Genomic DNA, 24,655 nt, shown 5'->3' on the forward strand with positions numbered 1-24,655 from the left:
CCAGCAAATATATTTTTTAAAATAGTGTGTGTATAAAAAAAAAACACCAAGTCCAACTTGCGTCACAATGACACCATAACATTTATTACACGTCGTTAAACTGAACAGATCACAAAGAAATGTGTGAACGTAAATCTTTATTTAACGGTAAATCAACAATGTGAATGAACTTAAAGTAGCAGCAGTATGAAAGACTGGTTTAACCTCCACAGTGTTGCATTCTCTCATCAGCCTCGAGAATAATTATAAACCCAGGAGACCGCGGTTCATGTCCCGCGTGTTTGTTCCGTACAAACGTACTTATTTTAGAGCAAAGCCGACAGAATATAAAAGAAAACACAACGCATTCAAACTGGAGGTGTATATGCCCTTTTTTAACGAATACATTTTTAAATAGGAAAACTATTTTTAAGTTCCTTATCCCGTCATCTATTATTCCAATACTTTTTCTGCCGCGGTATCGTCTCAGCAGCCAGATGTTCGGGCACAGCATCGTATCGACATCGCGATTCCGGTATCTTGACAACATGAACGGTTGGCGTAGCGGTAAATGTGAGCAAGGCTGCGACCAGACGCAGGCGAAGCGGCGATGTGGAACAGTGACGTGATGAGGAGCCAAGGCGCCGACTCCGCGGCCGGCTGACAAACACCAGCAGTCGGAGGGTTAAAATTAATCAATTATAGCTGCTTTTCTCCTCCGTCCGTCCGTTAAGTCCCAAACTCTACGTGAGGAAGACATGATGCTGCGTTCATGTCGCGTGGGAATAACCAACAGCCAAATCGTTTTGATGATCTTCTACAGACTTTATTGGCACCTGACCGGCCTCGTCGCACAAGCATACAAACGCTGTACATTTCAGTTTTGTTGCAAAATATCACCACAAACCACACGTCTCCTGCCGTTGCACTACGATCAAAACACGAGTATACATTATTTCATACATTTCAAAACTAATATTTCCATCAGTCCAATCTTCAAATTCACAAGCGGTACGTACCCGCTCGGAAGTTCATATCTCCCGTCGTTCCCACGGGACATGAATGCAGCATTTGACTCTCTCCGTCCTATGAAATGCTCATCTACAGGACATGGCAGCACCCTCGGGTGCCCAAAACCCTTCAAAGCTCCGAGAGCCGTGTTCAGCTCTTAACCAAAATCGCTTCGGGACGAAACGCCGCGGCCGCTCACTGCTCCACTCCGGGCGCAAAGTCGGGGCGCCGCGTTTGGATGATCTTCGGCCGCAGGGGGCGGGGCTTGTCATCTTGGTCGCTGTCGTCGGGGGCCGAGCTGTCGCCGCGCTCGTCCTCGCAGACGTGGACGACGACGCTGGGGGTGGTGGGGGTGGCAGTGTGCAGCTCGTATTTGTCCCCTAGGAATGACACGAAGAAGAAGCAGGACATCCAGATGTTACCATAGAAATGCCAATACATAAATACCTACACATTATTCATAATTAATATTCATCAATACTTGTATGACTGAAGATCACCACGGTATATATCCAGGAACATGAATGCAAAGAGCTGAACGGAGATGAGACTCCTCTGGCTCACACTCATTACTCTCTGTCGCCATCTGGTGGCAACATTGAAGCACCACGAGTGAATGTGCAGATGTGAATGTGACGTACCTGGTCCTAGCTTTGAGATGGCACACAGCAGGTCGTAGTTGACGACCGGCATGGCGTCCTTCGACTGCTCCCAGCCAACCGGAGGGGAGGCGGGCGGCGAGATCAGGAACTGTTTGTCGGGCTTGGGCGGCTCCAGGCGAGGACTCCCGATGTGGACCGACTGTGGACACGAGAGTTTGGTGAAGAAAGCATTTGGGAACGTTGAAGCATGGCGCCCAAAAGTGTATTATTGAATAAATAAAGTGGTCATGGCATGTGGACGCCGACGAGTTTCTACCTGGGCGAAGTAGAGCCTCATCTCTTTGCCGCTGAAGTCCGTCTTGTGGAGGCGGAGTCGGGCCTCGGCTGCAGCCAGAGCGTCGCTGAAGCTGATCCTCACCCGCCGGAAAGACTTGAAGTACTGGAACTGCACCTCGGGGTCGAAGGAGCGGAACAGGGACTCAAAGTTGGCCTGCGAAAGACAGAAGGAGAGCAGCTCTTCTTAGCTGGAAGTACCAAACACTGGGAGCAGAGATGACACATGAATAAAACTTGCAAAAATAGTCCCCGTTAGCAGACACTACATCTCACCCTCCTCTTCACTGCAGCCTGTGTGTCTGACTGGGTCTTGCGTCAGAGTTTAGATGACCAATTATTGATCCAGAAGCTTTGGACAGAAGGATGGGCGAGTGTCCTGATATTTTACACTTTGATATGATTCCCTGCCTAAATATCTAGATACCACGGCAAAACTAACATATTTACAACCAGATTTTTTTTTGTAAAACAGCGCCCCTGCCGGCTCATCAGTAACAGTTCAGGTGGAGAGTGGTACTGCAGCAGGGAGACGGAGAGGACCAAAACAAAAACACAATAAATGATAATAAATCCAGATGAAGTTCTGTGAGAAGGTGAGGAGGGAAAGCTGAGGAAGACGCCACAGTTTCCTTGTCCACATAGATCGTTTACTACAATTCTGGAATCATTTATCTCAACAAATCTTTTGTCCGATACAGTTATTGATTTGATTGTCCTTGTCGTCGTTCCTTTGATCGTTTTTGCAGCCTGTGGCTCTAGATGTTATGATATTTATCGAGTAAACTTGATGTCTGTATATGTGAAAAACAAGGTCTACCTAAATAAACCTGACTATATATACAAATATTTAATCAACATTGAATATCTTCTATGTAAATAAAGATCCAGATCAGGACTTCAAATTGATGAATGGTATTAAATAAACTCTTGCAGTTTGAATATTTGGATAAAAATAGTGCCTCGCCAGCCCTCCCTGCCTCCTGCAGGAAACAGTCGGACCCACTGGACTGCAGTGCAGCACAAAAGCAATCAGTGGACCTGAACAGTGAGTCATGAAGTCGAAAGGAGGAAGGAGTCCGGCTCATTATCACACAAACCCCACAAGGCTTTCACCTTAAACCCCCTGTGGTGCCCCTGATATCAACAATTTCCCTTCCCAGAATCCCCGAGAAGGCTCTCTGCGGGGTCTCGGGGAATATCAACAACACGTTGATATCGGTACACTTGAACATGATAGAAGTAGGACTGAAAAGAAAACAGCTACAGTATAGGTCTAGTTTAAAAATCCTACATCTCCCATAATTCAACCTGTCTGTTTCATGTTATACCTGTATACTCTCAAAATCAAAGCTAAGATAAGCCCTATGACATCATCAAGGTTATTTTAAAAATCTCCTCCAGAGCCAGAGAAGACATAACAGTGTTTTCACAGGACTTTCAAGCAGGAGACCCGAGTTCGAGACTGTGTCCCAAAGTAGTGGTGTTGGGTTTTTTAAATATTATGATTTTATTCTTTGACTTCTCAGAGGACACGGATGTGTGGCATGTTTTGAATGTGCAGAACATTTTGAAGATTTTTGCATGACCACATGAAGTCAATTAGAATTAATTGCACATGCACATTTAAGTTGACTTCCTTCCCCGAGAGACTTCCATATAATCTTTTCTTGGAACATTTTTTGGAAAGATTGTGGGCTTCGATGCAAAATATTAAGACGTAGCGATGTCGAGGAACCTGGTGCGACCGCTCTTACCTGTGCCTCGGGACGGTTGAACACGTCGTGGTTGGTCACCGAGGCGACCAGGCAGAAGCGGTTACACTTGGTGGTCTTGATGTGCATGACGGGTGATCCGGGGAGACGGAACTGTCTCCAGCTGATACCCGAGGAGAGGCAACGCGACGCCGAGAGTGCCTTCAGCGGCGGCGAGGGCGGCGGCGATGGCGATGAAGAGGAAGGGGGAAGTCGGGGAGATCGGAGGAGCGTTGCCTTCCCCAGGGTGACAGACGAGGAGGAAGCGATGTATCCTCCTTTACACGTGGATCTTCTTTTGTCCTGGTCTTCGCAGTCCACGGTGTTACATTCAAGTCACCTCGGTCAACGCAGCCTCCTAAGCCACATTCCAAGGTTATCTAGTCCGCAACCGACACGCACGAGCCAACATTTGCTTCCTCCTTCTTCTGCTCCAGTTAATAGTCTGTCTCGGCTCTGCAGGAATTTTCCACAGATTTGGGTGTGGAGAGCTGAAAATATAATTTCTAAGCTCACACTCTCTCTCACTCTCTCCTCCTGCTCCACAGCCGCTTAAATGAGCTCCTGCCAGCTGATGACGCATTACCCACAATCCCCTCCCTCTCCTCAACCTGGTCTCATTCAATCGCATATTCACCGCGAGCCAATCGGCTGTGGAAGAGGGAGGGACGGCCTCTTTTTCTTTTTCCTTCCCCTTCCCCATCCTTCTACTGACAGATACTAGCCAATGCTGACTAATCAGGCAGAACGAGTGTGTGTGTGGAAAATGATGACATCACCGCTGAGCAAACTGACGCATTCACCTGCTTTCTGTTGCATTTAAACGAAAAAAAAAAAAAAAAAAAACCTTTGTTGAATGGAAAACATGCCACAATGAGCCTCTTGATTTTACACGCATACCAAAGACATATCAGCTGACTCGCGAGTGCACGGACCAAGACGTGGAAAACACGCTAGTTAATATGGATGAAGCTGGGGGGAGAGAGAGAGAGAGAGAGAGGACAGCTGACAGACAAAGAGGGCTGATGGGAATAGAAGAGAAAAAAACGAGTGGAACGAGAGGTGGCGCTCATGGAAGGTATGCGGTTTGATAACATGCTTTTATGAGGTATTAATAGCTGAGAGCTTGAAGTGGGGGGGAAGTGTGTGTGGAAAGAACAGGACCGGTCTGTGCAGCCTTTTATACTAGATGAGGAAGACGAGACAAAGTAGTCCATACATATACACACATATATATATATATATATATATATATATATATATCCCCTTTTAACCATCATGTGTATATATATATATACACATATATATATACACATGATGGTTAAAAGGACAGGTGTTACTAATGATGCTTTGTTCCCTTCAAGTGTGCTATGAGCCAACTTGACCCTGGAAGTGAACAAGCTCAGTGTTGTCACGGTAACAAAAGAGGGATACCCTGCAGTCAAAACAGTTGCAAAAAAAAAGGGTTTGAACCTGAAACTAATTTAGAGGGGTCATTCCTGGAGGTCCACGGAGAAACAATTAAATAACATATTTTAGACTGGAGAATGGTTTTAATATGGTCTGTAACCGTGCTATAATTAGATTTTTATTGAGTGTTTTATGAGTGCATATTCATAACTGCCTGACTGGATTTATAGTGGTACAGAGGGAGAGGAAAAAGTCATCAAAACAGCTCTGACTCTAACTCAGAGGGGGGGCATGGTACGGATCAACTGTGAACGGCGCCCTAAGATGCCAACATACTGTACGTGATTTCCGAGGCTCGCCGGGCGCAGGTGTTAATGCGCCGTGAAATGATGAGCGGCGAGTGTGTCGACTGGAAAATGTGTGCGTGTGCCGGTGGAACCGTTTGCTCTCATGCAAGAGTTGTTTGTTGACGTTAAACATTAGCGTGTGTGCGTGCGCGTGCAGGTGCTAATCATCTCCAGACCTCACCCTGCCGCGGCCGCTACGTGAGGGTGTGCACGCTCGGCCCTGCGGTTTTTTTTTTTTTCCATCCCCGTGTTTTTGTTTCATCTTCCCATTCTTTCCATTCCCTCACTAGACGGACAGGTGTGCATGTGCACGTTTTTTTTTATTGCTTCGTGTTTTGTCCTTCCGAAGCCAGGGTGAAAGTTAGATGTTATTTGATAGTTGATACCGGGGCACGCATGCTGGTGGTGGAGGGGCGGGGCTCCAGACTGCCAACATTTTGGGCCTTCCTTTCCTCTCCATTTAGCTGTCTATGTAATGTCTTTTCCCCACCAGCATACAGCGAAGTCGACATACTAAACTGAGCCAATCAGAGGCAGAGTAGGGGCGTGCCTTCGTCTCTGATTGGCGTCTTCGCTGAACGTTGGTGGGAAAACAAAATCAGAGTGTAGATCCTTTAATAAACGACATGTTTCTCTTTTAGGATGAACAGTTTAGTTTACTTATAATGGACTCATGTTCCTTAGCTTCTCACCTTTCAAATGACACCAGATATGTAGATATAAGCCTTGTGGTTGATTCATTTTGGGTACGTTATGTTTGGTGTTTTTAACCGAGGGATAAGGCTTAAGAGGTATCATACTTCAATATTTAATCTTTACCCACTGCTATATTGAGGGGCTCTAATGGGGGAAGCTATTTTCATTAGAGGCCGACCGATATATCGGCAGGCCGATATTAGGCATTTTCCAAACTATCGGTATCGGCATTTATAATGGCCGATAAATAAATATTATAAAAATAAAATATTTATATAGAACTTAACAGAATTTGTCTCCAATCTTGTTCAAAGTTATATTTATGAAGCTTACCAAGTCTGTTAATACTGGTAACTTTGTGTTTGGTTGTTGTTGTTATTGTGTTTTTGTTCAAAGGACTTTAAGTTTTATATCTTTTATATCTAAGTTTGTATTTTTATACATTTTATTTATCAGAACTTTAATATATTTTGATGTTCCGTTGTGACAATAAAAAAAACAAGTTTATTTCAAAAACTGCATTATCATATTATTTTAGTGAAGACTCATAAATTACTACTAATAACGAATGTTGGGGAAATCTGTGCATGTTTTGTTACGCGTTTCTGAAATAATAAAAAAAAAAAATATCAGGCGATATATCGGAATATTGGATTTTTAAATCAAACATTTGTATCTGTATCGGCCTTCAAAATCCTTTATCGGTCGGGCTCTGATTTCCATGCATAGGCTGTGGATTCTGCTCAACCTTTTGTAAATCACGTCTTAACTGTGGACAAAGTCCCCTCAGCACTGTCTGTTTCTGAGTGGCTAAAGACTAAAAACACCCTTTGGACTTTTAGGTGGATTCCAGTTCCTTCAAGCCAAATTCCATGAGCCGTATTTTTGCACCACTGAGACTGAATCCTGTTTCAGCCAGACTGGCATCCAGTTACGGAAACCAGACTAGATCCAGTGACGGCCCGCTTCCCTGTGGCTTGAACAGAATTCCACATCTGAAGAGGAAAAGAGCACCGTGACACATCTGTCCTCCCCCCCCCCCCCCCCCCAGATCTGTCCGCCTTCCGCTGAACCCTTACAGAACAACAACACCCTTTACTCTGACTCTGAGTCAGTGCAATCAAGCAAAACAAAAGCGCTCACATTTTCCATTTGGCTTTAAACTAGAGGAGTGCTTCTTATCCGACCGTCCATCCTGTTGTGTCGGACAAGTGCTGGAAATGGATCACACATCCAGAGTCTTGATTGTGTGTTTTATTATTTTAATTTAATTAATGTCTTATAGAGAAGCTAAGCACCGCCCTTTCCTGTTGACCACAATGGGACTTTATTTTGGAAGAACGGAGAGAATTATTTTTTATCCTGTTTGAATTGTGCCATAAATAACATACACACAATGTTTGGTCATTCAAAAGATAATTTTGGTTATCAAAGATATGTAGCGGGCGGAACATTTTACGGTGTAAAAATAAATGTGACAGCGCTCTCTTTTCCGTTTCTACCCTGAACAATGGAACCTCCTATTGTGTTTCCGGTTTTATACCGTAAATGTGTAACGGATCCCGTCCATCTTACTTAACACAAGGTCATTCCCCTCAAGTCCAGAGTCAAAACAACAGAGTGTTTAAGAAGCCATGAAATGTTCAGTGGAATATTTTGCCGTACGATAAATCAGCTGACCCTCAAATCCTTGCCGTTGCGCAGTGGGAAAGCGGCAGGATCATGGAAGAAAAGCCCAAGTCATTTCTTTCACAAGATGACCTTTGCCCCTCTCTTCTGTTGTTCCTCCTTTTCCATCGACGTCAGCAAACCTCTAGCACGCCACCAAACACTGGCTCATCTCAGAGAGCGTGGCTGCTCAGTTTCACCCTGAACACCATGGCTGTTCTTTAATATGGTGAAACAGCAGAAACTTAAGAGTGGTACAAGATGGTGAGATTAAAGTATATCGTAGAAAGAGAGAGGTTATTTCTGGGGGAGAAGGCCTGTGATTATTTTGTTCCTACCGCAGCGTAAGCAACGTATTCCCGTGGTCTACCTCCAGTGCCGTGCAGACTGCGTGGACCCCACCCGCTGAGAAATGTCAAAATATTTCCGGTTCATTATGAAACCGAGGCTGGCCGACCTAAACTGCTGCTAATTAATGGGAAACGCTGGCTTAGTCATGGAAAAACGAGAAGCGTGCGAGTTTTCCTTTTGTGTCGAGCACCATGACGACTTCATTTGTGCGTCGCGACGGGCCGTGATGTAACGACTGCGCATGTGCACTATGCAATGTCGTCATTGAGAAGAATAGATTTTCTTCCATTTCAAAAGAGGATCTGGACAACATTGTCTCAATAAAACCGTCAGGAACTGGCAAGATTTGGATTTCAATATGAAGGGAGCTGATCAAGAGAAAAGGCCTAGAAGTCAATGCTAGCAACGGTTACACATTGCAGTTGGTACTTAAAAAGTAATGAGGTTTAATACCTGGCTCTATTGGTCGTTGGGATAAAGAGATAATTTAGGGATGGGCAATATAGGATTTTACTATAGATCACAATTATTTCTGACGTACATAAAAAGGAAGGAACCTAACTACCACAGGTATAAAAACATGTACCCCCTTATTTATTTATTTTTAATACACTTGTAGCTAATTTTGTGTGCCAAAATGTATTGTTTTCTTTTGACATTCCAAACGACTTACAATAGTATTATTGGAAACTTCCCCATGATGCATCTCTTTGGCTGATGTCATTCGTGTGCATCATCTGGTGTAAAATTAAACTGATGCCAGTTAAGATATTCAGTTACGCATAGTGACTAAGGAACCAGAAAGGGTATTTCTGTTGTCATCCAGTCACGGACACGGCAGTATTCTGCTCACTAACTCCATCTAGTGGTCTAAACCCGCTAATGTCGCTCAAACAGGAAATGTGTGTGGACGAGCACCAGACTCCATTCAAAAGTCTGGCGTTTTAGCGTTGCCTTCCTCACTTACTGAAGATTAAATTTCACATTATATGACTTTTACACATTTTTCAAATCCAAAAGCAATACTCTTGAATTCGGCGTACAACCAGCACGCAAACAAATGCAAGCAGCTGAATGATAGAGAGCACTGTCCTTACCTTTAGATTGCCTTCATTGAACAAATCCTCCGGTACTTTGCAGGCTATCAGGGCGTTCGGTAAATCGGTAAACTTGACATCCACCGTCGCCTCCTCTGCACCGCCATTCTCTGCCTGCTGCATCACGGCTACTTATGACTTCTCTGGAGGAGAGAGAAGGGGAACGGATTTATATTTAAAGTACAAATTGACACACTTGAGTAAGGCTCGGCTAACGCCCTCCACCCATGTCTTAAAATGACTAGCTGTATAGCTAACGAAGTGGCTAACACAAGGATTTATTTACTGCCATGCGTACCAACAAAGCCGAAGACGTTATTTCATGATAATGTGGCGTCAAACGGCTCTCTCTCTATGCCGTTTCCTCCAGACGACCAACAGAAGGAACAGCTTGCTGGCAGCTCTGGACTGTATTAGTTTAGAAGCTGCACTAAGCTGGCTAGCAAGTTATGCTAACCAGGAATGTACGATGATGCTGCTAAACAAGCGGAACACGCGATATTCCGTGAATGTCTCCTCTCAGTTAGTGATGAGTGAAGACAGTCGTTGGGTACGTGGTATTGTCTTACACTACAGCAGCACAACAGCGTCTAATATTAACTTTCAATAGACCTATCGGGTGGATTTGTTAGCATGGCGCAGAGGATAAAGGAGGTGACGTACATTAAACAGTAGCGTCTTCTTCTTCGGGGGTTATTGGCGGTTGGCAAACAATGAATTGCTCACTGGCGCCACCGACTGCTATGGAGTGTGGATACGTATTTACATTATTTAATAATAAAATAATTAACAAATAACAAAAAAAGGCTAATATTTTCTCCCTTTTCCTATGTTTATTCATCTCTTGTTATTTAACAAATATATGTAAATATTTCAAATGTTTAATTACTCATCCTGGACTGAGATACTGATTATATCAGTTAAATAAAACTGTGCTTGTTATTTTCTTGAACACATTTTGCAAACTGACGATAAGAAACAGTGTAAAATGCATACTTTCAAACTAATATGCCAAGGGGGGCAACAGCAGAAAATAAGAAAAATAGACACATGAATACATAAAAGCAATAGCGATTTAACACATTTTTCTTCCACATTTGAGTCGAGAAATTGTCAATCCAGTTACTGAATCGTCAGTCATGTTAGATCTACAATAACACATTTTAAAGATTTTAATTCTTAAAAGTAATTGTGCAAATGTTGTAAAAATTGATAATAATAACAAAAAATATATAATAATAATTTAACGCCAAGAGCACAATATAAATGTAAATTGTGCCCTTCCACATCTGTAACAAAAGACACAAATAATATCTGATACATTGGTTGAAAATGAAATGGTACGTCATATTGTGTGACCCAATGTAATAATTTTATTACACTATTACATTCAAAATGGGTGTAGAAACAGAACAAAATACATTTCAATGCGTCTTTGAAAGGTGTTTAAGGAAAATTCAACTCAAGTGGTGCTGGTCCCTGGGTGGCAGAGGGGTTTAAGTTCCACGTCATGTGAGGATCAGCCTCCATTTAATCCTCTGGGGAGAGAGAGCGAGTGAGAGAGAGAGAGCGAGAGAGAGCGAGGGAGGGTAGATTGTATTTATTGATGTCTAACTGGGCTTAAGGTGCAGTACTAATTCAAGTACCATAGCCACAAGTCAAAAGAGTTTGCTTGCAAACGCCAAACTTGTAATCCTCAGTAATATGCATTGTCTTATGATCTGAGGAGTTAAAATATAAATATCTGGATTACCTTTTCTTTGCCTGGAACATTTGGAACTTCCTGGGAATACCAACGGTCTTTCTGAAATCCACCTCAAACCTACTCTGGAACCTGGACTGGAAATCATCCTTCACATCAGCAGAATTTGAGTTCCATGGGAACAATCTATTCCTGCTCCTATATAATTTTGCCTTGGGACATCCGATACACTGTGAGATCCTTTTAAAATATTTTCCGGATTACTGGGCTTTATTTTTTTACGATCTTTGAGGCCCTGGTGTCTGCAGATTCATCAAACTGGAACCAATCTGAAATCCTAATCTTGCCTCCAAAATCCGTCTTTCTGGAATACTGGGCCTAAACCACAAACTTCTTCAATCTTGCAGGACTGCACACCGATCCTGGACCCTTGAGCACCAATTCTTTCTAAGTAAGTGTCCCACCACCTTTCTCAATCTTTCCCAATGGCTCAGTCAGGTTCATGCCCAAACACAGACCTGTCAAATGGCACTATTGTCTACAGCCCGCTAGGTATCTGCTCAGACTGTGATACCCAGAGAAGGAGAGAGGACGAGGAGGGAGAAGAGGAAGACGAGGAGGTGGAACTTGCCGAGGAAGTAGGAGAGGAGGTTTCAATGGTTACCGAAGCTGAAGGAGAAAGCAGAGAGCAGAGTGAAAGGGAGGAAGTGAGGCTAATCCAAGCGGCCCTAAAACGAGAGGGGGAGGGAGAAGGTGACGGACTGGAGGAAAACGGGGACGTGGGGGGTGAAGAGCACAAAAAGATAGATGAACAGACAAGAGCGAAAGAGGGCGAGGGAGAAAATCTATGTCAGTTTTCAGAGTCGATAGAGGTGGAGGAAGGTCAAGAGCTGATATCAGACATCGATGAAGAAAAGGAAGACATCAAGGAGGATGAAGAACACAATGAAGAAGCAGTGACAGCAAGTTCAGCCACAGATGTAAGAGAGGATACGGCCAATGATGGAAGATATGGGTTTGAAGAACAGCAGGTGGTGTCCACTACTGATGACGTTCAGGACTCAGCTCCTCTGGTAGAAGAGTCGTCTCCAGATGGCAAAACAGCCGGAAGTTCCTCTGTTACCACGGCGATAAAAGACCAAGTCGACGATCAAGATGATCTATGCAAAACCTCAACTGTTGACATACCCTTTGATTCAACTGACCCAATCCAAATGGTAGTCAATCAGACCAACCAATTAACCAATCAGAAGAAAGATGAAATTGAAAACACAGATAAAAACTCAGAATCCAGCCAACAGGAAGTTGAGACCCTTAATAATAACATTACATGGCAACAAATGGATTGCAGAGAGGCAACGGTTGGAGAAGAGGAAGACGCAGTGGCATCTCCTGATGGTGTACTTGAGTCAGCGGGTGAAGTAGATTTCTCTGCACCCTCTGAAGAACCATCACAGACAGAAGGAGGGATTGAGGAGACGAGGATGGTAGGGATCAACGAGAGGGAGCAAGAGGAAAAGCAGGAGCGACAGGTTGGGGTTAATACTCTAACAGTGATGGATGGGAGTACGGAAGAGGATGTCAAGACCAGTGACAAGATTATTAGAGGGTCAACAGGGGACGAAGAACAGGGAGGTGATCAGGAAATGCAGGTTGAAAATGAGGCTAAGGAAGATCCCCCTGAACCAGTACTGCAGCGTGTGGAGGAGGACTTGAGCCAGGTGGAGGAGGCCTTTGAATTGGAGGAAGGGGGTGAAGTTGAACCTGAATACCCCACAGGTGAAGTCACAACCGAGGAGGGAGCTGATTTGCGAGGACACGAGTCGCAGATCCTCAAAGAAGGAGGAACGGATTGGGGAGAACGGCTAAAAGAGGAGGCCGTCGTAGAGGACGAGAAGGGAGGAGGAGCAGAAGAAGAGATAGACGGAGGGGTAGAGATGGCCGAAGAACCTGTGACAGTTTTAGATGATGAGATCGAAGAGATAGAGGAACTAAAGCCTGCCACCATTCCAGCCCCTTCTGAAGACGCCAATTTGGAGACAAAGGAGCAATATAATCAAGAGCTGCAGGGATGGAAGCATGAATTTGGTGAGGATGAGGAGCCCAAAGATGATGAGGTAGAGTTGGACATGAATGGGAGAGTTAAAGGACTGAAGCAGGCAATGGAGAATGGCATCTTTTCTCCTGAGCCTCAACCGCCCAGGAAGGAAGAATGGGCGAAGGCAAGAGTGTTGTCACCCAGGAGAAAAGATATGGACTGGATTAAAAAAGTTCAACCCGAGGAAGAAGTGAAACCCTGGAGGAGCGAACTGAGGCCCGTGAAGAAGGACATCTGGGAATCTGAGAAGGAGAAAAGTCCTCCGAAGAAGGAGGACTGGGTGAAGGAGCTCAAGTCAGTGATAAAACAAGAAACTCCCAAGAAGAAGGGCGAGCAGGTGAAGAAAAAGCGGGTGGTGCTGTTGGAGGATGGCCACTCATACATCCCCCAGCGGGAGGAGGCCATTGAAGAGAAGAGGGAGGAGGTGAAACTGACCTCCCATCGGAGAGTGGAGAACCCGTTGCTTCCTCGGTGTAGGACCAGCACAACCCCCCAAGACCAGGACTATGAGATTGCGCTATATGTCAAGGTAATGAAGCACATGAACATACTGTATGTCCAATAACTCTTCATACATACTGAGAAAAAAAAGGGTTCCTCCATGGTTCCTTGGTCAAGATCAATGGTTCTAGCACTATGGATCTGTGGGAATGGTATCCAAAATCACAAGTCTACACAGCATAATAAAAAAAAAACAATGAAAGATGACAGTTCACTTTGTTGTCAGGCAAAAATGTTGACTTTTGCACGTTAACTTATCTGACAATTCAGTTCGTTGACCAACAAAAAACACGCTAGTTTAATTTTTAATGTTAAATGTTGCAATTTTACTGTTTGCCATGCATTTGCATATCAACGTTTGAAATGAACTCGTCAGGGACAGAAGATATTTCCTGTGTCAGAGCTGTTGAGCTCAGCTCATCTCATTAAGTCAGTGATATCCTAATCCACCTCGCATGGCAGCCTACAGTCCATGCAATCAACTCTTCAGGGTGTGGACCAAATAATCGGAATATATTATGATATTAAATCCGATGCACATTCCTTACTGAAAACCAAAAGAGGCCAGCAGAGAGGTTTAACACCAAGGAAAGAAATGCACTAATATCTGAGAGGTTGTTCTCCGTGGGAGCTCACATTCAAACAATGGCCTCCTTTGTCAGAGGCTGTTGGCAGGAATATTATGGAAAGGTTCAAGCGTCCTACTGTGTCATTATCCGGGCTTTGTTTACCCCCGACTGAGACAACGGCCGGACTTTCATTAGCAGTTCTGTCAAAATTGCATGACCGGATGAGGTGATTCAGTGTCGACCTTATTTTCGGGCACCGGTGAGTGATCCACAGCGACGCTGCGGCCAGAAGCATGCAGGCTTAATCTCTGCATTCTCACTCTATAAGCTGATTAGCCTGCTGTTTGGTGCCGAGAGAAACAACAGTCACCTCTAAATGCTGCATGTTCATTAGGTTTGATAACAAAAGGTTGACCCATAAAGGTTTACTGGACTTTTGATACTTTACTTGACCACTCCTTTTCTTGTAACCTAGTGGATTTACTCGGCATGAAACTAAAAGAGAGAAAACAAAAGAGACATTTCAGCTGCTGTGGGTGTGAAAAGATCTTTCCATCACACACACACACACACACACACACTGGATACATTGTGTGTGTTGGATGGACAGAGATTCCTCGGCCGCCTACTGCTCTGAAAAACGAAGGACTTGTTGGACTCTCACGTCTTCTTGTAGCCACTGACCTCATGTCGCATTTTAACGTTTATGTACGTTAAACCCCTCAGACAGAAGGTCCACTGAGGACATGTGGGTCAAACAAACACAGGACTTTCACACAGCAGATCACTTTTTGTGTGTGAGACCAAAAGTCAACGTTGACTTTATGCTTGTTACGTACATACATACATTGTTATGTTATGTTGTTACGTTAAGTTACATTAAGTTACCTTACGTTAAATTACTTTATGTTAAGTTACTTTACATTAAGTTACGTTTAGTTAAGTTTAGTTACGTTACGTTTAGTTAAGTTTTAGATACGTTACGTTTAGTTACTTTACGTTTAGTTACGTTTAGCTACGTTTAGTTACGTTACAATGCGTTACGCTACGTTACGTTACATTTAGTTACATTACGTTTAGTTACGTTACGTTACGTTTCGTTACGTTACGTTACGTTTAGTTACGTTACGTTAAGTTACGTTAAGTTATGTTAAATTGTTATGTTGTTTCGTTGTTACAATACATTGTTGCATTATGTAATTATGTTGCGTTCTTACGTTAAGTTATGTTAAATTGTTATGTTATGTTGTTTTGTTGCTACAATATGTTGTTACATTATGTAGTATATTGCGTTGTTACGTTACGTTGTGATGTTACGTTACATCGTTATCTTACATTTGTATGTAACATTGTTACATTACGTTCTTACATTGCTACGTTATGCTGTTACATTGTAACACATTTTGACTTGAGGCTGTTTAAGATTCATTCTGACAAAGAGGGGCTGTGTCTGGAGGAGACACTGGCATACCAGAGACGCTGAAAAAAACAAACAAGCAGCCGGACGAGCGGGGTTGTAGTTATTGTGGTTTTGTTGGAAGATAAACTAAACATGGATTATACTATATCTTTACATAAATCTCACTTTTAGGTTTCTTTTTAACGACTACTGGGGTAAGAAAATGTTGTGTGGGTGTTTTTAGAGGACGGATTAATTTGTTCACCATGTCCTGGTGTGACATTGCAGTTAAAAAATTGGGCTTCCCTACCATTGAGCTGTTTGCAAAGGTAAGTTCTTTTAAATTATATTCTCAAAGTCACTGTCATTGTATTTCAATGTGTCCTTCATGCAGTATCAGTGCATGACAGCTATGGTATGGGGAGGTCTCGGCAAATTAACTCGACATGGTTGAGAGTGCAGTTATATCGTCATACAATAAAACATTTGATTGTGTGTGTGTGTGTGTGTGTGTGTGTGTGTGTGTAGGCAGGAAGCGATGGCGAGAGCATTGGTAACTGTCCATTCTCTCAGAGACTCTTTATGATCCTGTGGCTTAAAGGAGTCATCTTCAACGTCACCACCGTCGACCTGAAACGGTAACAAACCACACACACACACACACACACACACACACACACACACACACACACACACACACACACACACACACACACACAAACACATATATATATGTGTGTGTGTTGTTTTGTCAGGAAGCCGGCCGACCTGCAGGACCTCGCTCCAGGAACCAACCCTCCTTTTGTGACCTTCAACGGCGAGGTCAAGGTCGACGTCAACAAGATCGAGGAGTTCCTGGAGGAGAAACTGATCCCGCCCCGGTACCGAAACACACACTCAAACACGTGCACTGGAGAAAATATGCAGGTTTCCTCTCTAACGCGTCTTTATCGCCAGCTACCCCAGACTGGCTACCAAACATCGGGAAGCCAACACGGCGGGCATCGACGTGTTCGCCAAGTTCTCGGCTTACATCAAAAACCCGAGGAAAGACACTAACGATGGTAAGGCGACGTATTTGTCCCATTAGTCCGATCTCATTAAAGGAGCTGTCATATCATACGCTCTCTCGTCCCGCAGCCTTAGAAAAAGCCTTGCTGAAGTCTCTCCGGCGCCTCGACGACTTCCTGAGGACCCCCTTAGCTGACGAGATAGACGCCGACGCCTCAGGGGACCTCCCCGAGTCCTCCAGGAGCTTTCTAGACGGCTCCGAGCTCACCCTGGCCGACTGCAACCTGCTGCCTAAACTCCACATCCTCAAGGTGCCCTTAAGAATAGTCTCAAATAATTTTTTATTTGTTCTGAAAGTCCACTCACTCCTGATCCGTTTGCAGGTCGTGGCGAAGAAATACCGAGGCTTTGAGATCCCCGCGGAGATGACGGGGGTGTGGAGGTATTTGAACTGCGCCTATGAGAGGGAGGAGTTCACCAACACCTGCCCCGCGGAGAGGGAGATCTACTTTGCCTATCTGGATGTCGCAAAACAAATCAAATAAGAGGAACCAATAGAATCCATGCACATATATGATGCTTAATCCAGGTTATGGACCAAGCCGATCCATATTAAATCATCCAAGTGTAATATCTCTAAATGATTACCTGTTTGTACGTGTGTGTGTGTGTGTGTGTGTGTGTGTGTGTGTGTCTGTGTGTGTGTGTGCTCTCACAGGTTGGGTTGCACAGTAATCTACTGTATCTTTTGTCATTTTACATATAATGACAACTGGTAATTAGAGGTTTTATAGAATGTTTTTCTTTTTTTTCACTTTTCAGATCATGGCCGGTCCAAGGTCACTGCAAAGACTAAATAAATAACAGTTACAACAGTATTTTAGCTTATCTTATGTTATCTAATGGAGCTCATCTATCTTTTAATTTGAATCAAATGTACTATATCGTAGAGAAATTTAACTATATTTTGAATAATTAGTACTTTCTAGCTGCAAAAAAATACAAAGATTAAATTTAAATACGAAAAAGAACAACGGTGCAAAGCTGGAAATGTATTCATTTATTTTTGGTCTATGGTGTTTTCTATCTCCGTATTAAATACACAGGATACATTGTGGAACTTTAATAGTTCTCAAATGTATTTGATGGAGCTGTTAAGCCCTGTTCAGTGGCCGTGCTAAGCTAGGCTAAATCTGTCTTGGATCTGTCTATGTGCTGGACTCAAAGATGTGGTCTGTTTCTTTAAGATCTGGTTCTATTTTGTAAAAATGAGGACATCAATAATATCAGTAATAATTAGATGATAGGCCTACCCAAAAAGCTAAAATCAGGAGTCATAAAACACACAGTCAGGTGATCAGACCTGTTTGAACAGCTGATCTCCACCGTTTCTCTCACTACTCTGGACAGCGCCGCTGTCACATCTATAAGGAAGCCTTACAGCAAACAGCGCTGTCCGTGGTGCTGAAACCACAGTTCAGCACTATGGGCCCATCACGTATCAGCCAATGTTGTGTTTGCTGTTTTTCTATCGATACATAAAGCTTAAACGGGGGGTTGAGTGATGTATATGTTGCTTATAGACAGAGAGGATGTGTTTATAATGATATAATCTGATCCACACACACTGCTCATGATTGTATCTGAACCCCCTTTTATTAACAAAACTGTTGGTTTGTCTGATGAACTCACTGCTTGTGTTTCTTTATTGGAATTAAGGTCAAAGGTCAAAAATAGGAACAACGGAATGAGGTTTTGTCTTCAGGGGATCTACTTTATGTCGCAGCCTGGTCAATTTGGACATGTATGTTAATGAATGGATGTGTACTGTGTATTTGCTCAGATTGTGATCATCTTTGACGTACTCTTTTGTATCTAATGCGACTGGCTGGTGTTTAAAACCCTCATAGGCCACTATTATAATACTGTCCTCAATATCCAACGTGTCACACAATAATCCCCTTAATTAGGCCGAACAGTGCCTCCAGTTTTTAAGAAGGAAATCATTTAAGTGTGGGATAAAACTAAATTGTCTATTTTCCCTCGAATGCAGCTTCACTTCAATTAAAAATCCCTCGTTTGATTGTAAGATGGTTTTTTGCGGCACTTTATTATCTGCAACAAAACCAGCCTGCTGTGTTCTGGCCTTAAGTCCTCTCCGGGGAGAATCCTTATTAAACTGATTTTATCACTAAGTGGGCCGTCGTCAATGTCTTTCTGTATTTATCACCTCATTAGAATTCTAGTGTCAGCGTGATAATGGTGAGTTAAGTGTTCTTTGGGTATATCAGACATGGGAAAAAGGTGTAAATAATACATTTATATTATAGTCTTTGATTGAAGATATTTTCTATAATTATAGAATTGTAAATCTCACCCATTAAGTAGGGGACAGATACCTGTCATGTGCCTCACTGTGTTGCATAATATTGCACATTAACAGCGAGCGATGTTAACTTTTAATATTTAATAAGTTAATCTTAACAAACAGTGGTGGAAGAAGTGCTCACATCTACTATAGGAAAAGTAATAATGCTACACTGTCAAAATATTACTCAAGTAAAAGTACAGTTTTATCATAAAAATGTACTTAAAGCACTAAAATTAAAAAATACTCATTGTGTGTATTAATGTGGAAAATAATAATTAAATGACTTCAATGTTATACATTTTCTTAATTACATTCGCTGTTAACACAGATACATTAAATTCAATTTTTTAATAATTACCAGCAACTACTAAATGAATAATTCTCTGAAACGTAAACACACATTTTTGTGCTACACATCATATTTTCAATTGTTAACACATATACCTTTACATGTTAAGAAGTGCCTAAAAGAGCATTAAAATAGAGTTTATAGTGCTCAACCATGACCCCCTACAGGCCCTTGTACATAGATATAAATGTACTGAGTTGTTATTTATTAAATAATAATATTTGATACCATGATCAATGTATTACTTATCTGTAATTGTACACTGTAATTTATTTTTTGGGAATTAATAGATACTAATATTCACTAGCTCTGTTTGTCCTCATAGAATATGTCATTTCATTGCATATTTAGGATGAATTCGTTGTACTTTTACTTCATATTGCTGTTTGAATACTCTTCACTCAAAGAACTCTAAATAACGGTACGTTTAAAAGCCAGTATATTGAACACATGTGCAGACACACACACTCGTCACCGGGGCGACAGTGATGGGGGAAACCCTCTGAATGTAATGAGCCACCGTTTGCACACCCAGACAGCAAACACACACACAGCTCGGTTGCCATGGAAATGCCCAGAGGAGGAATGTCCTTGTGTTGGTATTGTGGTACTGTGAACTAATAACACTGGGTCTCACTTCAAATAGCAGAATGATGGAGTTCTGCTACTAAACACAATATATGGACAGCTTTGGAGTTAAATTAAGTACCTCGAGATCATCTTTCAGTTAAAGTCCTGGTTCGCATGTAATTAAAGGTCTATATTATAATATTTGAATAATTTGAGAACAAACTTGCAATTTCTGTTAAATTACGTGTGGATGATATGTTGCTATGCATCTGCAGCTATGGTGGCACAGAAGTGCAAAACACAACAAACCAAACGAAACATTATTACAACATTTTACATTTTACAAATGAACATACTTGAAAAATCATTATTTTTGCGAAATTATTTCACAAATTAAATTCACAAACGAAATGATAAATTAATTGTAGGATCGATCTTGAAATCAGAATGTGTGTGTCTAAAAAATTAATTTGGCTTTTAAATTTGATAAGATAATGGTGAATATTAATGTAGAAAAGTATCTAATTTGTGTGATTTAGTTTGTATTTTATTTTATTATTATTTTGCATATATCAAATACATATTACAAATTTGTTTCAGTAGTATTGCATATATATATATATATATATATATTTAATCACTAATATTATTATTTTGCATATATTTTTACATTTATATTTACTTCGTTTTATTATTATTATTATTATTATTATTATTATTATTAATTATTTATTTATCATTGTTATTTTGCATATAGGAGTCCTTTGATTTGTTGGCCAAAATGTGACAATTTCTATAACTAAAGTAAATAAAAGTATGTGTTGATTTGTTAAATGTTACAGTTTTAGTTATTCCTACTGGACATGATTCAGCGTGTGTCTGTGTGCATAATGAACAACTGAAGAGTGTGAGATATTAAATAAAATATCAATATTTATTGTCACACCTAGAAACAAACTTTATTCCAAAGTAGGCGCACACATACGAGCTGGACGTGTGTCTGTCTCGTTAGGGGGAGAAGGGGTTAACAGGGATGTTTGTTCGATGTCTGACTAGCACACATCGTCGTCTTTGATTGGTCAGTCTTGTTAATTAATGAGTGGATGAAAAGGTCCGAGTCAAGGCTGGCGCCGGTGTGGAGGGAGGTGCGGGGCTTCCTATTGTCGCGGCAACAGTCGCACCAAGAGGTCCGAATAGAGCGAGAGGAGAGGAAAGGGGGACGGGATGGATGGATGGATGGATGAAATTTAACAGGTTTTCCAACAGTTTTATCAATGTCGCTGAGTCACCTCACCAGCAACGTTAAAGGAATAGTTCAAAACCATTCATCAGCTATGACGCTACAGCCACTTAGCTTAGCTTAGAATCCAGACTTTATCCAAAGCCCAGAACCTGTTTTCACTATTTTATGCTATGCTCGATTCAGTTTAGCTCCATGTACATATTTTAAAATACATCACTTCCAATACAGACAAGAGGAATGATTACATTGATAGACTTTTAAAAAAATATCCAGGCATATCCTTTTGTGTTCACACATTTACAGTAAAGAATGTGGGTCAATAATAATGAGAATAAAACATATTTGTTTACTCAGTTTGGCTGTTACTAAATATGTAAATATTCACATGGATTATTAGTTACCAAGCTGCACAGATGGATGGATGGTTGGTTGGTTGGTTGGTTGGTTGGTTGGTTGGTTGGATGTATGTATGTATGGATGTATGGTTGGTTGGTTGGATGGATGGGGTGAGGAGGAAGAAAAGGCAGGAAACCAGTGATGAAAAGGTCAACAGTGGCTGAGGAAGGATTAATTCTGGGAGCAGTACTTCCAGAAACACACTGTTGGAGAAGAAGAAGAACATTTGGTTACAAAACAGTTCCAATACTTGCATAAAAGCTGAAGAAGCATTGTCTGCCACGATTAACACTGTTGGCTGACACGGCTGCATTCCATTTCCCACAAGGAGTTAAAAGAAAATGGGTCCTGGTTGAATTATTCTTTAAAAGGCACTTACAAGACAAACAGGAAGCTAGCAATACCAAGTCATTCCAATGAATTCTGCTGTAATTCCCTGTAAAGATTCTACAGTAAGGTGAAGTTTAGGGCCCTTGACTTTCACCTCTTTTGTTGGTCTTCTTGGTCTGCGGTGGGATAGACTTCTTGAAGTTTCGGCCAGTCAAACTGGGGACGATGGCGTCTGCGCTCGCTCTGGACGCGGTACTGTCGACTGCTGTTGGGGCGGCGGTGGTGGTGGTCGTGATTGGCTTCACCCCTCCTTCAGCAGCAGGAAGCTGCAACCAATGAATAGAGAATGGAGAATAAGGAACCAATTAAGTTACTTGATGGCATCCATTCTTTGACCCTTGTAGTCCATTTGTTTTGTATTAAGAAGGTTATACCATGTCTTGATGAGTGTTACACATCAGTAAAATCAGTTATGAAAAGGGAATAAGCGGAAAGGTAAGGCTTTACTGATTGCACATAGGGGGATTTCGGTTGTTGCAGCAGCACAAGGACAGAAACACATGTTGCATTGACAGGAACTTACCGCTTTATTTTTTCTTCCGGAATTTCTGCCATTTGCTGAAATGAAAAAGATAAACTTCAGGGAATGAATATGAGTGGCATGGCCATGGGTTTATGACAAGAGAACAATACACGAGAAGTCTAAAAAACAAATGGGTGATTCCTCAATAAACCTGCCCAGTGCATGCTGGGATAGGTTTCAGGCCAGACCCTGAAGAGGACCAATGATAATGGCAGAAGAGATGCATTTTTGTCACTCCTCCCATACGCTATAATTACCTCGTGGCACGATGGTGATCCGTGCGCTCAGCGTGCTGTTGAACGTTCTATGCAGTTCCTCCAGCGCCGAGATCATCTTCAGCATCTGGGCTCGTTTATCTGGACCGTCCGTCTCAAGGTTGGTCCTCAACCGCCCTGGACTGATGCCCGCAGTGATAGTCCTTGTCGTGGTCTTGTCAGGGATTCTGGGTGTCCCGTCAACTCCAGCTGCTTTGGTACTGAGAAGCCAATGTTTCAGGTACTGGCTTGGGTTTCGTGCAGAAGACTTCTCCGGGACAACTGACGTGTGAGGGAGACTGCGACGAGGTTTCCCAAAGCCTAGGGACAAGCAAGACTTAATGGGTTTTGATTTCCCTTTGGTAAGTCATCTCAGATACGCTCAAGGCAGGTCATGAAATACATTTGAATTGTATTTTAAGCCAAACCACCTTTCGTTTTTTTCTGGCCTTGAATTTGCTTCAATTGTCAGTCTCAGTCTTCCCTTAGCCTGGTATAACACATGACCCGACACACACACACAAAAACACACACACAGATGCTAGGGGGGATGCCACTGTTCTGCTGGTTGCTAGCAGCGTTGCTACGGGAACTTCAGCTGTGACATAAGAGTGGTATGAATTGTGTTTATGTGTGTGCGCAATGACGTCTGAAGTTTAGCGACAATGCAGCTCGGTGTGTTTGAACAAACACACACACACACACGGGTTGTGGTTCTGGATCGTGTTTGTCAGGAACACAGGAATGTTAGTAGGTCAGCACTTAAAATCACTTTCAATTCTTTACATCGTAATATTAGCCCTTTTTTGGTACCGAGCGTCTTGAATGTGTCCACTGCGCACAGAATTCCTCGGATACTGGTCTTAATAATCTAGAACTGGTGAACCAACATGAGCCCTCAGACCAAGAACCTTCCAAAGGCTTGTTACATGATCTGGACCAACTGGTGCAGCTTCAGTTACTGGTTTAGCTGGCCACCTGATTTGGTGGGAAATAGGAAACGATCATCTTGTCTGGTCTACGAAAAATCATGTTCCCATACATTGTTGTGGATTGTTTCCTCTCGATGTATCACACATTAGTTTGGAATGAATCCATGGAAGTCCACATTGGAATCTCTATGACATTATGTTCTAAACTAACCACAAACTTATTGTAGGAGACTCAGTATCTTAGAAGTTTCTTCATATTGGACAATTAGTCATTTACATCCAACGCCAACCTTCGACCCTAATGCTGGAAGTAGAGTTCTTTATGGGGAAATGAAGGGGTTGATAGATGTTTAGCTGAAAGCAACCAAGTGCTTTAGTTGCCCAACCTTTGGAGTTACCATACCATTGCTCCAAACACACTTTGGGTGTCCAACACCGGTCTGGTGGTTCAAGTCCTGTGTTGTTGGACCCTTCAACAGGGGGTTGATGGGTCTAACAACACAGGACCACCAAAAGTACCTGGTTGTTCCTTCACTCTATTAGCTTCTTACCTCTCTCGGTGGGCGCTGCCTCCGATCCGGTCCCGAGAATCATCATCATCATCACAACCCCCTTCATCGCAGACATGAGGGCGCCGCTGTGAATCATGGCAGCTATTACTGAGCACTTGAAGAGCAGATAGGTATTTACGCAGCGCTGAACTCTTATCACAACTCTCCTTCCGAAGTTCTACCAGGTTCTCAGATTGTGTTGCGTCTTCTTCCGCTCAACTCATTCCTCCCACCTTGTTGACTTCCGGTTGACGTTGGAGTTGCTGCCATTCGCGTTGGATCAACCGGCTTGTTCTAGATGCCTCCAATTCTTTGAGTTGCTTGTCCTGTAAAGCTCAAAGCCTCTTCGGAGATAGGTACGTTTCGGAGCCCCTTCTGTTTTTCAACCACGCGGTGGTCTTCGTTTATAACTCAACAACGTCACAGTTAAATATCTTTCTTTTTATCGGTTTAACAAATTTAAGCCTCTCTGTTCATTTTCCATGGATGCGCCTCTTAAAGAAGGCTTGTCAACAGTATCGTTCCTTTCCCTACCGCACCAATCTGCC

The 24,655-nt window shown here is 42.5% G+C and overlaps 3 protein-coding genes across 5 annotated transcripts; 1 reads left to right on the forward strand and 2 right to left on the reverse strand.

Annotated features, from left to right (window-relative positions):
• Positions 1-51: 51 nt before the first annotated feature.
• On the reverse strand, positions 52-9,886 carry rcan1b (regulator of calcineurin 1b). 2 transcript variants are annotated; one of them, XM_084004599.1, is made up of 5 exons: positions 9,547-9,886; positions 9,249-9,391; positions 1,909-2,082; positions 1,632-1,791; positions 52-1,370 (listed from the first exon to the last, which is right to left on the reverse strand). In XM_084004599.1, exons 2-5 carry the CDS (start codon positions 9,369-9,371, stop codon positions 1,186-1,188), a joined length of 642 nt encoding a protein of 213 aa, XP_083860725.1. In that variant the 5' UTR covers positions 9,372-9,391; positions 9,547-9,886; the 3' UTR covers positions 52-1,185. The 2 variants fall into 2 exon arrangements, with proteins under 2 accessions (XP_083860725.1, XP_083860726.1); XM_084004600.1 differs by lacking the exons at positions 9,249-9,391; positions 9,547-9,886 and adding an exon at positions 3,683-4,225.
• A 1,328-nt stretch (positions 9,887-11,214) lies between these two features.
• Positions 11,215-18,711, forward strand: LOC311009806 (chloride intracellular channel protein 4). Of its 2 annotated transcripts, none has more exons than XM_084004217.1 (6): positions 11,215-13,577; positions 16,046-16,155; positions 16,273-16,398; positions 16,475-16,581; positions 16,658-16,839; positions 16,912-18,711. In XM_084004217.1, the coding sequence occupies exons 1-6, from the start codon at positions 11,436-11,438 to the stop codon at positions 17,071-17,073; spliced, it is 2,829 nt and encodes a 942-aa protein (XP_083860343.1). In that variant the 5' UTR covers positions 11,215-11,435; the 3' UTR covers positions 17,074-18,711. The 2 variants fall into 2 exon arrangements, with proteins under 2 accessions (XP_083860343.1, XP_083860344.1); XM_084004218.1 differs by lacking the exon at positions 11,215-13,577 and adding an exon at positions 15,631-15,846.
• A 2,085-nt stretch (positions 18,712-20,796) lies between these two features.
• urp2 (urotensin II-related peptide) lies at positions 20,797-24,584 on the reverse strand. Its single transcript, XM_084004019.1, has 5 exons — positions 24,108-24,584; positions 22,628-22,945; positions 22,371-22,405; positions 21,942-22,113; positions 20,797-21,660 (listed from the first exon to the last, which is right to left on the reverse strand). The coding sequence occupies exons 1-5, from the start codon at positions 24,202-24,204 to the stop codon at positions 21,629-21,631; spliced, it is 654 nt and encodes a 217-aa protein (XP_083860145.1). The 5' UTR covers positions 24,205-24,584; the 3' UTR covers positions 20,797-21,628.
• Positions 24,585-24,655: the final 71 nt, after the last annotated feature.

Source organism: Eutrigla gurnardus (genome assembly GCF_963514095.1).
Source record: "Eutrigla gurnardus genome assembly, chromosome: 24".
NCBI lineage: Eukaryota > Metazoa > Chordata > Actinopteri > Perciformes > Triglidae > Eutrigla > Eutrigla gurnardus.